Source organism: Benincasa hispida, chromosome 4, assembly GCF_009727055.1.
Source record: "Benincasa hispida cultivar B227 chromosome 4, ASM972705v1, whole genome shotgun sequence".
NCBI lineage: Eukaryota > Viridiplantae > Streptophyta > Magnoliopsida > Cucurbitales > Cucurbitaceae > Benincasa > Benincasa hispida.
The window spans coordinates 14,923,253-14,936,767 of record NC_052352.1 but is presented as its reverse complement, the minus strand read 5'-3'; the positions used below and the strand labels follow the sequence as shown (position 1 = coordinate 14,936,767).

The window sequence follows — 13,515 nt, the reverse complement described above, 5'->3', positions numbered from 1 at the left end:
TCAGATATTTCTTTTCAACCAAATTGTTACTTTTATAGATTCACATAAAGCAATATATTCTGACTCTGTAGTAGATAAAGCCACCATAGATTGGAGAGATGATCTCCAACTAATTGTATTGTCAAACACTTTAAACACAAAACCAGTTATAGATCTTCTCTTATCTAAATCTGAAGCAAAGTCAGCATCAACAAAACCTTCTAAACATGGAACATCATAATCACCAGTTGTATACATTAAACCATAGTTCATAGTACCTTTAACATACCTGATTACCCAATTTCCAGCTTCCCAATGGCTTTTAATTGGACAACTCATAAAATGACCACTCATTGCATAAGAAAAATCAGGTCGAGTACATGTCATTCCATACATCAAACATCCAACTGCATTAGAGTAAGGTACCTTTGCCATAACTGAAAGTTCTATATCTGCCTGTGGAGACTGAATCCTTGACACTTTGGAATGAGAGACTAATGGAACAGTCGCAAGCTTTGCAACATCAAGATTAAACCTCTCAACCACACTGTCAAGATAACCCTAATTTGTAATTATGAGTTTGTTAGCCACTCTATCCCTAACAATTTTCATACCCAGAATCTTTCTAGTTGAACCTAAGTCTTTCATATCAAATTCTCTACATAATTCAGCCTTCATTTCAACAATTTAGAATCTACATGATAGGCCAAAAGCATATCATCCACATATAATAACAAAAACACAAATACATCTTTGAAACATGTTTAACATAAACACAACTGCCATAATTACTTCTACTAAATCCACATTTAACAATAAAAGTGTCAAACCTTTTAATACCATTGTCTTAGAGATTCTTTAAGTCCATAAAGTGGATACAAACCAAATTTTCTTTTCCTTTTTCCAATGAAACCAAGTGGTTGAGACATATAGATTTCTTCTTCCAATTCTCGATGCAAAAGTGCAGTTGTCACATCCATTTACTCCAACTCAAGATTAAAATGAGCAACTAAAGACAACAAAACATGAATTAAAGAATGTCTGAAGAATAAGCCTTATAATCAACTCCATATTCTTGAGTAAAACCCCTTGCAACTAACCTAGTTTTAAATCTAAGTTTATTTTCACCACTAATACCGGGTTTTACTTTATACAATCATTTGCAATCAACAAGTTTATGGTCTGATGGTTTTTTTTTGTCAAAACCCAAGTCTCATTTTTCATCAATGAGGCAATTTCTTCCTTCATAGAAGCTAACCATTTATCATTGTCTGCATACTACATTGCTTCATCAAAATTGGAAGGTTCGTGATTTAACAAGATTTCATCATAATTTAAGGCATGAGCCGATTCATCTCTTGTTCTATTTCATAACTTACTTCATCATATCTCATCGGTGGTCTAACAACTCTTCTCTGTCTATCTCTGGCTAAGTTTATTTTCACCACTAATACTAGGTTTTACTTTATACAATCATTTGCAATCAACAAGTTTATGGTCTGATAGTTTTTTTTTTTTGTTAGAACCCAAGTCTCATTTTTCATCAATGAGGAGATTTCTTCCTTCATAGAAACTAACCATTTATCATTGTCTTCATATTGCATTGCTTCATCGAAATTGGAAGGTTCGTGATTTAACAAGATTTCATCACAATTTAAGGCATGAGACGATTCATCTCTTGTTCTATTGCACAACTTGCTTCATCATATCTCATCAGTGGTCTAACAACTCTTTTCTATCTATCCCTGGCTAACTGGTAGTCAATCAAACTAGATTCCGATTGATCATTTTCAGTACTCACAGATTCAGGTTGTTCAATAGATAGTTCACCAGTCAGTTGATCATCAATCCTTACAGCTTTATTATTGGAAACAGATTGCTCTCCTGAAGATCTAACAGCGTGTTTGTTATCCAACTCAATCTCAAAAGAGTTTGAAAACACATTGTCAATAGATTTCTTAACTCACACTACCTGACAACTCCCAAGGCATATCCAATTCATCAAATTTTACATTTCTACTGATAATACATTGTTCCTCACTTGGTTCTAGAAGCCATAATCTATAACCCTTTACATCAGACAGATAACCAAGGAAGATACATTTCCTTGCACGTAGCTCTAGCTTGTCATGTCTAATATGTGCATATGCTACACAACCAAACACCTTTAAATGACTTAAGATTTCAAGGCTTTTCAGACCAAACTTTTTAAGGAGTTTTCATATTCAAAAAAACTGAAGGACTTCTATTTATGAGATATCTTGTTGTGAAATAGCTTCCTCCCAAAACATTTTAGGAAGCTTTGCATTTGCAAGCATACATCTCACAATCTCAAGCTGAGTTCTATTGAAACGTTGTGATATACTTGTTGAACTGGTACCAGCACACAACGGAAGTGAAAAAAATTGATAAGCACTCTAATTAATTAGTTTTGGCAGAAATGAAAACATGCTTAAACAGAATTTAATGTGTTTCAAGACATACCTTTGAAGAACCGTTGAAATCTTGATTTTCGGCTGCTAATTCCTCCAAATCTTTGTGCAGACCACCACAAGATCTTCCCTACTATTCTCTTGGTGCTCTAGATTGAGTTATGGGATCAAAATAAGCTGGAATCAAAGGAAATTTAGAGAAAGCTCATTGTAACAACCTAAATGAAGAACATTTTTTTCTACTCGAATTTTTCAGGAAAAATTCAATCGGTTGCAACCTCCCGAAATCACTCCAATCTCTTCAATATATTGTAGACAATCGTGCAAAGAGATTTGCTGAATGGGATGCAGCTCATGCTTGGAGTAATTGAAGGTTGAAGATAATAAGATCTTAGTGAGCAACTTTGAAGATGAAGATGAAAAAATTGATTTTTTTCATTTTGTGTTTTTCTATTTCCAAAATCCAAAAAATGATTCTAAAATCATATTTTATTTCTAAAATAAAAATTTATTAATTTTACAAATTAATTTCATAAATTAATTTTCTAATAAAATTAATAAATAATTATTTAAACAATTTAAATAATTCTAATTAATTTAATATCCAATATTAAATTAATTTTTACACAAATCCATCTTCATACACATTCTCCAATTTCGTTTGATTCTAATTTGAATGTTTCAAATTAACTTATCATGCTACTCTAGAGCTAATCCATTTTCGAGCTAGTAGGGGGACCTTGTGGACCTACAGATCATGGGCTCCAACGATCCGAGATTAATCGACTAAACTCATTAAACCGATCTAACCCCCATTCGTTAACTAATAGATCACTCCTTTAAAGCCCATAGTTGAACTCCCCCCGCTGGAGATATATTATGTCCACTTGATGTAACCATGATTAGTAAGTCAACCATTCACAGGTTGTTCGTAATAACGGGTAGGTCAAATCTCTATTTTACCCCCGAAATTACCTCTTGTTCCTTGAGTCCCCACTGATCCCTTAATGAACAATTGTTTTGTGATACAATCAACAAAACCGAGTCCCTCTCAGGCCAATGAGAGGGCGGGATCCCTTGTTCAAAACCCAAAATTAGCATTTAAGGGAACAACCTCTCTACTATCCTTAAAAGTGGGTAGGAGTGAACTCTATCTTGCACCCTATGTCCCCAGCTATCTATCCATTCTTACCCCTGAAATGGAAGGTTTATTGAGCCGGCGCTGTTGAGCCAACCCTCACCTATGCAAATTAAGGATAATTCCAAATAAACAGGAGTTCTAATTAGCTCAGGATTAAGGCCAAGTTACCTAGGTCATCGCTTTGAAATAGTCAGTCTTAAACAGTAGACAACGTTATAAAGTAAGAGTGACTGATTTCGTGGTCTGATCTTGTACAAACCCTTTTGCACAAGGACACCTCCACTCCTCATGTCCCAACATGAACGAATCAGGATCACTTTGTTTGTAGTACTTTACAACTCCTTGTAACAACTACAGAGCAGGCCACATCCAATAGTGTTACCAGAATAAGGTAACCAACTGTATTCATATACTATAGATCATTTTGACTATTTACTCGAATCTGATCTGCCTTTATGTCTCCACATAAAGTTCAAGTACTCATCCAATATTCAAGGGACTTTTAGATTTATTGGATTTCTATTAAGCAAAACGTCTATTCACTAACACCTTATTGAACTTTTAGAATAAGTTCCATTGTTTACAAACCAAGAGTTTTAGGACATAAAACCCAACAATACCGTTCTATTGTGGTGTGTAAGGAACTGTGTGATGATGCTTAATGCCAGATTCTTTACACAAATTTATGAAACTGACATTCACATACTCCAGACTGTTATCTATTCTCAAAACCTTAATTCTTCTCATAGTTTGATTTTCAACTAGGATTTTCCAATATCTAAAGGTTTCAAAAGTATCACTCTTGTTCTACAAAGTAAACACTCACAACTTCCTTGATAAATCATCCACAATACTCATAAAGTATTTTGCTCCTCCAATGTTAGTAACCTTTCATGGTCCCCACAAGTCCGAATGGACATAATCTAGTATCCCTTTGGATAACTCTGTGCTCTTTGAAAATTTCACCCTCGTATATTTTCCAAGAGTACAATGCTCATAGAGAGGTAATTCTAAAGGCTTGACTTTACTAAACAAACCTTGTTTGTGTAATTCACTCAAGCCTCTTTGAGAGACATGGCTAATATCTTGTGCCAAAGGACAATTTCTTTATCACCTTGTCCTAAAACAATATTTGCACAATGAGTTTCAGCTTGAGGTTCCATTCAAAATATACAAGCTGTTTCTAAGTGTACCTTTCATTTCTAAAAGAAAACCTTTATAAATCTAAAGTACACCTCCTTCAACTTGCCATTAAAACCTTCGTTGTCCCAGAGAAATCAAATTTCTCTTTACATCAGGAACATATCGAACATCAAACAAAAACTTCTCCATTCCATCAAAGAGTTTCCATCTAACAGATCACATACCCTTTACAAGACAATATTGATTATTGCGCAACAAAACCTTCCCACATTTTAAGTTTCTCAAAATCTTGAAAGTAATGTTTATGAGGTGTCATATAGTAGAAACATCTAGAATCAAGTACCCACTCATCCTTAACTACATTCTCTGACACAGTTAACACTCCTGCTAAATCATACCACTCATGCACATTTGCAGCAATCTGTTCATTTTTCTCATCTTTCTTTTTCTTGTTCTTTAATTTGAAGAAATTTTTCATCCAAAGCCCTTCCTTATGGCAATAATAACATTTTCTCTTCTCTTTACACTTAGATTTAGATCTATGTTTAGTGTTTTTCACTTGTGATTTTCCTTTAGATTAAGATCTTCCTCTAACTACTAAAGCTTCAATATCTTTTTTCTCATTTTTTATTTCAAAGTTTTTAGGTCTCAAAGCATTTAAGACAATTTCTAAAGTTAATGAATCTCTGCCATACTTTATTGCAACCTTAATTTCTTTGTAGCTTTTAGATAATGAATGTAGGAGAATAACAGTCTGATCTTCAATATCTAGTTTTACTCCTGTATTTGATAGATCTATAATTATCCTGTTGAAATCATCTAAGTTTTCTTCTAAAGATTTGGATAATTGCATTCTAAATCCAAATAATCTCTCTTTCAACTAAATCTTGTTTGGCAAAGATTTACTAGAATAAAATGATTCCAACTTAATAGTTCTTTTGGTTCTTCAGTATCATTAACCTGTCGAAGCACATTATCAGTTAAATAAAGGATCATTGTGCTGTAAGCTGTTTCTTCCATCTCAACTTGTTTTCCTTTGGTTAAATCTGCAGGCCATGTTTATGGTTTATCTAAAATTTGAGTCACTTTCTGTTGTCCCAAAAGAGCCATAAGCTTCTTTTTCCAAAGGCTAAAATCCCCCCGTACCATCAAATTTATCTAATTTGAATTTTGCCAACATAAATGGGATTTTAAAAACAAACAGAAAAATATAGACCAACCAAAAAATATAAATTTTAGATCAGCCAAGACAATGGTCACAAACCAGTCCAATAAAAAATTTTAGATGAACCAAAACAAAATTAACAATTTTATCTAACAAAAAATTTAGATCAACATCAGCTCATTACATATACAAAAACAACCCAACCAAAAATACACATCAACCAAACCAACGGTACAAATCAACCCGACCAATCGCACAAATCAGCCAGCCAAAAAATATTTCAGACCATATATCAAATAGTGAAAAACAAAGTTGAAGAACGGAATACTCACAGGCTACCGAACACAACTGAAACTTACAAATTTTGTGATGAAAAACACTGCTACTGATTTATCAACCACAACTCTGATACCATTTGAAGTGAAAAATCTCATAAAACACACTGTTTATATGTAAAACAGTAAACCAAAAATCAAGCTTATACACATATGTATACCATTTCATAAACTAAATCAAAATAGAAGGGAGTAGAGAGAATAACACAAATATTTATAGTGGTTCGACCAGTGTGGGCTCCATCCACTATGCAAGATGAATTGTAACGTCCCAAAATCTAGATAAGATTTAAATTAATTCGTGCAATTAATCATTTCTTTTATTTAAAGGCCAAAGTCTAGGATTTTAAATATTTTATTAGTGATTTGAGTTTTTTGGGAAAAGGAGTTGGGGTTGTTATATTTATCTATTTATTTTGTTTATATCTATTTACTTTTGTTTGTCTTACCTTTTCCTAAAAAGAAGTAGGGTTAAGGGTTTGGTTATTTTTAAATAGGGTGACCTCGGGAAGCGTGCAATAGAGAAAAAAATCTCCTTCTTCTTCTCCTTCTCCCACCGACGGTGCCTTCTCCAAGGATCGCTACAGTTTTTTTCCTTCTTCCAGCCACGAGGAGCCTGCCGCTAACCGTGGCCGTCGTCGATCGCACACTAGAAGGCGTTGCCGTTTGCCATCGACCTAGGTTCGTGTTCGTCTAGCCCCACCAACGCCACGCCGTCATTCTCGTTCCGGCTCCGTTCGTGCCACTGTGAAGCTCGACCACTAGTGACTCGCAGCTGCATCTCTCTACCTCCAGCTGGTCGTGCTGCTTAACTCCACCTCTAGCCAGACTCGTCACGCGCCGACACTTCCGTCAGCCGTGCCTTGTCGAGTTCGTCAGTCACCAGCCTAACCCAAGCGTTGTTCACCAGTTTTGACGTGGACAGTTCCGATTTTCGCCGAATTGTAGTTGGTTCCGTCTGATTCTTCTGTTTAGGGTAATTTTCGGGTTCTTTTGGTAGGCTCTTTGTCATTGGTTGTATTGGGCCAAAGGTATTTTTTTACCCATGGAATTTTATGGTTGGATTCAAGAATTGTGGCGGTGAAAGAAGTTTCCAAGCGGAGTGAAGGTTCGTTTTGGGGCAGTTTGATATCCTTAGGTAAGTAGATGCAGTGTCAATGCTTTCGTAGGTGGGTTATGCTATTGTGTTTTGTGTCAAATTGTTGTTATAATAGTGTGGCCAGGTTGGACGGTTCATTTGGAGTGTTGGGAGATCGTTCAAGTGTGTTGGTTTCGTTGCTTTCATGCTTGCATCGGAATTTGCTCGTTAGGTCAAACATAGGTAAGTGGTTTACTACCGGTTTGCCCTCGAACCCAATCATGTGTTACGTATTGGTTCCTAAGTTAGAATAAAATATTTTGATATGCCTGCTGGTCAGATGAAAATTTTGGAAGCTTACGCTTATGTCACTGTATGTCAATGCTGTATGTTGTCGTAAAGTTTAATGGATGGATAAATTGTGAACTGTCGGGTGATCTTGGTATGATTATGACCTTGTTTGTATGCTTATGTCTGTATGAGATTTCAGTGGCTGTTAGTATTGCCATTGGGCTATGCACTTCGCATGTTGTGAGCCTTTAGGTCCACATCCTATGCTTATGTTCGGTGTCCTTTTGGGACCACTACTTATGTTTATGTTTGTGACCTATGGGGTCACTACTTATGAAAGCGTGCCTTCGGGTTCACCCCTTATGCCTATGCCTATAATGCCCCTAAAAACTCACTGAATGGGCCCAGTAGTGGGCCGCTTACTGAGTATACTTTTATACTCATCTTTTTATTTTCATGTTTTTCAAGTAAAGGTAAAGATAGACCGGTGCATGACAAAAGAGATCCGTGACCTGGCCATTTGGATGAGTTACTGCTTTCGCACTTAGGTTTCATGTACTAGAGTCTGGTTTAGGAGTCAGACATTTTAAAAATATTATGAAATATTCCTTGATTTTATTTATTGATTTATTTAATTGTTGTTTATTTTAAAGATGGGTTAGGGGTACCCCAAACAGTATTTTTTTTAGGTTCTCTTCTTTGCATATTTGAGCATTATTTAATTAAATAAAAATCTTATCTCTTTTATTTAATTATTCTTTGAGAAAATTTATTGCCAAGCCTATGCATGCATAAAGTAGCGTCCTAGAAACATATTAGAAATTTGGGTCGTTATAGTTGGTATCATAGCCTAAGTTTTAGGTTCTGTAGACTGACTTACATCGTGAGTCCAAATTGTTCTTATGGCCACAAATGGATCTTTCATCATTGCCAGGTAGGTAAGAAAGTAGTTAGGGAGCGGGACCCTGACATACAAGAACCTGAGGTGCAGAGCCAAGAAGTGCAGGACCCGCAACCCCGTGACCCTTTTGGGTCAACCTGGCAGAAGGTTAGACCAAGAAGCGGGCCTCGAGCTTCGACTGTGCCCCTGCCAGGACCGTCATCCTAAAAAAATCCAGTAGAATATACGGCTATGGTTGCAACTATTGGGAATGTCGTCACGCAGGCCGTAGTAGGCAGCTAAGGGATATGATGGTCGAGCAGATAGCTCAACACACACAGTCACAGCCGGTGCCATCCTTGTTGGTCCCATTACCACCAGTTTAGAATCAAGATAGAGCTATGAACCGGACTGTGGCAGGCCCTTCCTTGGAGGCCAGATATCTACGGGACTTCAAGAAGATATGATCCCTCAACGTTCAACGGGCCCTTGAAAGACCCCATAAACGCAGAGTTGTGCTTGTCCACTATGGAGGGGATTTTTCAGTACATGAGGTGTCCAAAGGGGCAGAAGTTGCAGTGTGCCGCTTTTGTTCTCATCGATAATGCTAAGCGCTGGTGGCACTCACCTGAGAGAATGATAGAAGCCAGTGGAGGCCAAGCCACGTGGGACTAGTTCAAGGAGCGGTTTTACGAGAAGTACTTCTCTACTCACATGAGGTACAACAAGCAGACCGAGTTCAAGAATCTGAAGTAGGGGACCATGACAGTATAGGAGTATGAGGAGAAGTTTGACAGGTTGTCTTGCTTCGCCCCTGATTTGGTGTCTACTGAAGCAAAGAGGGCTGAAAGATTTATGCAAGGACTCCGGGACGGGGTGCGAGGTATTGTGCAAGCTCTGAAGCCTCCCACCTACGCCGTAGCTTTTCGAGCAGCAGTATGTGTGGGATGTCCTTTAGGGATAGAGTTCCTGAAGTCCTTGACGGAGGAACCTACCCCAAGCCAGAAAAGAAAAGCTGAGCAGAAAGCTCTGGGACCTCCGCAGAAGGTTCAGAGTATAGACAAGTCGTTAGGGCACGCCCAATGGCAAGCTACTGCTTCAGAAGGAGTTTGGAGGGAAAGATCGGTGTACAAGTCGTGCGGGAAGCATCATTGTCTAATTGGCATGGGGACTTGTTTCAGATGTAAGCAGGCAAGGCATATAGTAGACCAATGCCCTAGTAGTGGTTCCGAAAGTGCGGGGGGTCAGCCCCCGAGTTCGCATCTGGGTAATTCAAACCGACAGCAGCAACAAGGTCGGGTCTATGCCATCAGTTGTCAGGAAGCTGAGCATTTAGGAACAGTAGTGACAGGTATGTTCCCAATCTTGGAGCACTATGCCTTGGCATTATTTGACTCTGGTTTGTCTCACTTTTTCATTTCATCGTTGTTCGTAAAGCATGCTATGTTAGTTTTAGAACCCTTGGGTTATGTTTTATTAGTATCTACAATGTCAAGAGAAATCATGATAGCGAGTGAAAAGATAAAAGTGTGTTAGTTAGAAATAGAGAATCGCACCTTTGATGTAACTCTAATAGTATTAGACATGTGATGCTCGATTTTATGAAGTGGAAATGTGGATGATATGCGATGGTGAAATTGCATTGTGCACTCAATTTTCCTCAGCAGAATCCAAGTGTAAATTCCACTGAGTTTCCTGGTAAGTCTAGAGTCGAACACAGGGACTTGTGAAAACAGGTTGCGTTGGTAATTTTTATGAAAACTTTGCGGTGGCCAAATAAATAAATTGATGGTTTGTTGTTGATTGCGTTAATGAGAAAATAAAAAAATGCGACGGATTTGAGAAAAGTCAGTTGTATGATAGATGCACTGAGTATGCGATGAATGGGCTGAGAAGATCTTTAGCTAGCGTTACTTTGGAATGCGTCAGACTATGCGATCATGCTACCACCATGCATAACAAGTCATTTTCCAATGCAAATGTGATGCTCCTAAGTCTAGGACGCATGTGTTGAATGCAAAAGTGTCCATAGAGCTTATCCCTAAGTCTTTACACTTGTCCTATGCGATGATGCAAAATGCATAAAAGTAAGGTGACCGCATACAGTCATATCCTATCTCTAGGATGCATGCGATGCGTTGATAACAAATAGTGCTTATTCCTAAGCTTTTTGATAACTTGTAGAAATACAAGTTATTTATATTGCTTTATTTAGATATTGCGGCCAAAAGAAAGGAAAGTTGCGTTAATTGTATGGAAATTAGCTAAGAAATGCAAGAATTATAAATTGTCGTCAATACACCCACTAACACCATCGCAATGGTAGAAAAGAATATTTCAATTCTGTTTTGCAGGAAATCAAGTCACCACATGCGTTCATGGCACAAGAGAAAAAGAACAACGCATCTACGTCGCATTGCGCCCATCATTCAAGAATGAATAGACGATCAATGCAATGATGGCGCATGCGCCAATCGATCGAGAGCTAAGCGATCAACACAACTTCAACCGCATGCGGTAATAAAAAACAACACCATGTATCAGACGCTAAATATTAGTATTGAATGTCATGATCATTTTCATCTCCATCTTTCTGTCTATTTCTGTTCCTCCATTAATCGCTTTATCCATGATATTTTCTTAATCCTTTGGTAATTAGAATGAATTAAACAAGTAAATTAAACTGTGGTAGAGAAATAAATATGTTTAGCTAAAGCATGGTAGATGGCATCTTCACCTGTGAGAGCAGAAGTGAAGATGCCATTCTGCTTGTCGAGAGAAGGTTAGAAGAATGCGTTAACTAAAGCGAAAAGTACTTCCAGAGATGGAAGAAACCTTGCGTTCATTACGTTCATCCCTGTTTCACCACAGAGATGTGGGAACACGGCCGATCACCGAGAGGTGTACGCCAAGGGAAAGCGGAACCATAGTTATATTTAAGCAATTAATGAACTTGCGATGTTTATATTAATTACCCTTTCTATCTCTGTTTCATACATAAAGACTTGCCACCGCATAACACGACCCATTGTATAATCTTCGTAATCAGTCTCAATCTCAGTATTATGTATCAGTATCCTGTATCTTGTATCATATTAGCTTAGGTTTACTTTTATCGCACTTTATTTTATTATCGCAACTTTACTTTACCGCAATTTTAAATATCTGTATAAACCAATCTTTTATTAATTGAAAAACCCCTAGTCACATATATCACAAATGTAACGCATTAACTACGCAATCCCTGTGTTCGACCTTGGATCACTCCGAGAAACTTGCGGTGAAATTATACTTGGTTTCAACACAAGGAAACTTGTGACAACGCAGAGCATACTACAAGCATTCCATTAATAATGCATGCATCTAGAAGTAGTATCGCATATCATCCCATCATCAATTTTATATGTCATCAAGTTTATGGCGCCGTTGCTGGGGATTGGTAACGGTTAGTGTTGAGTATGTTTGTGGTATTTTTCATGACAGATCTCTTTGTACTGGCTGTTTATCACGAAGAGCAGTCTGACGGCTTATGAGCTCTGGAGTGATCCAGATATTCTAAGCGAACCTAGAGATCAGGTGAAGGCCAAATTAAGTGGTGAAGAAGAAGCATGGCTAATAATAACGAGGCAACCACAGAGAATCAAAGGGAAAATTGGCCAGTGCAAGACTCCATATTTCTTGCTGCTGACTGCAACATTCTTATGAGGAACTATGCGGCGCCGAATTTTTATAACTTCTCGCCAAGAATTTCAAGACCCATGGTTGAGGAGAATGTAAGCTTTGAAATAAGACCAATTATGCGGCAGATGATTCAGAATGTGGGGCAATTCGGGGGATTACAAGGAGAAGACCCACATGCTCATTTGACGAGTTTTGTAGACATGTGCAGTGCATACTCCATGCCTGGTGTGACTCAAGAAGGACTTAGGTTATATATTTTTCCGTACACACTGCAGGACAGCAAAGAGGTAGGCTCAGTCATTAGAGCCAGAAGAGATTAACGCATGGGAACAATTGGTTGACAAGTTCATGAACAGATCCTTCCCTCCAGCCGTCAACGCAAGGAGACAGAGGGATATGTTGAATAACAAAGGAGTTATATGAAACTTTGAGCACCACCTGGGTGTGTTTCAAACAGTTAGTGAAGAGTTGTCTGCATATCGAGATTCCTGATAGCATTCTGATGAAGACTTTTTACAATGGCTTAGATCAATCAACACAAGCAGTTGCCGATGCCTCTGTAGCAGGAGGATTAATGGACAGATCATATACGAAAGCCTAGAGCATATTAGATCGCATCTCGCGACATTCTGATGAGGGGATTGATGCCGGGTTTGAGGAAAGTGGTCTAGAGTAAGAAAAAGTAGAAAGTGCTGATGTGTCAACTGATACAATGAGCACACTGGTAGATCAGATGACCATGATGACCTCGCTCCTTCAGACGATGGCTAATCAACAGAGAAATCTCTCTCAGGGTTCAACACAAGTTAATGTATTGACGCACGTGGCCGCAATGAATTGCGTTCAATGTGGAGAGGGACATCCAGTAGAAGTCTGCCCATGGAATCAATAACTCGTATATTCTGTCTACTACGAACCGTTTTGCAACATCTACAACCCTGGTTGGTGGGATCACCCAACTTTAAGTTGGGACGGGAGTCACAACCAGAGCAGCCATAGTTTCAATCAGAACAGTTATCAAGAGGATCGAGGAAACCCTCCGGTCTTCATTAATCCGGAATGTAGCCCAGGTAACTCTCAAAGTATACCACTCCATGACCAACCGTTCTCATATGATACCTCTTACAGTATCTCGTCTCTGGAGATGTCATTGAAACATTATATCGAAAAGAGCGAGGCAATTAGATAGGCGCAAGTTGCCTCCCTTAGAAGTTTGGAAGAGCAGATTGAACAGCTTGTGATTGAGTTGAAAAATAAAGCACTTAGTACGCTGCCTAGCAGTTTAGGAGCATCGGGGCCACGAGGTAAAGAGCAATGTCACGCAGTGACATTAAGGAGTGGTAAAACAACAACCACTATGCTACTAGTACCAGATTCAACAATAAGACCA

General features: G+C 38.1%; 1 protein-coding gene across 1 annotated transcript; it reads right to left on the bottom strand.

The window, feature by feature from the left end:
* On the bottom strand, nt 1-5,173 carry LOC120076101. Its single transcript, XM_039029879.1, has 4 exons — nt 4,957-5,173; nt 1,952-2,128; nt 1,734-1,863; nt 1-526 (listed from the first exon to the last, which is right to left on the bottom strand). Exons 1-4 carry the CDS (start codon nt 5,171-5,173, stop codon nt 1-3), a joined length of 1,050 nt encoding a protein of 349 aa, XP_038885807.1.
* Nucleotides 5,174-13,515: the final 8,342 nt, after the last annotated feature.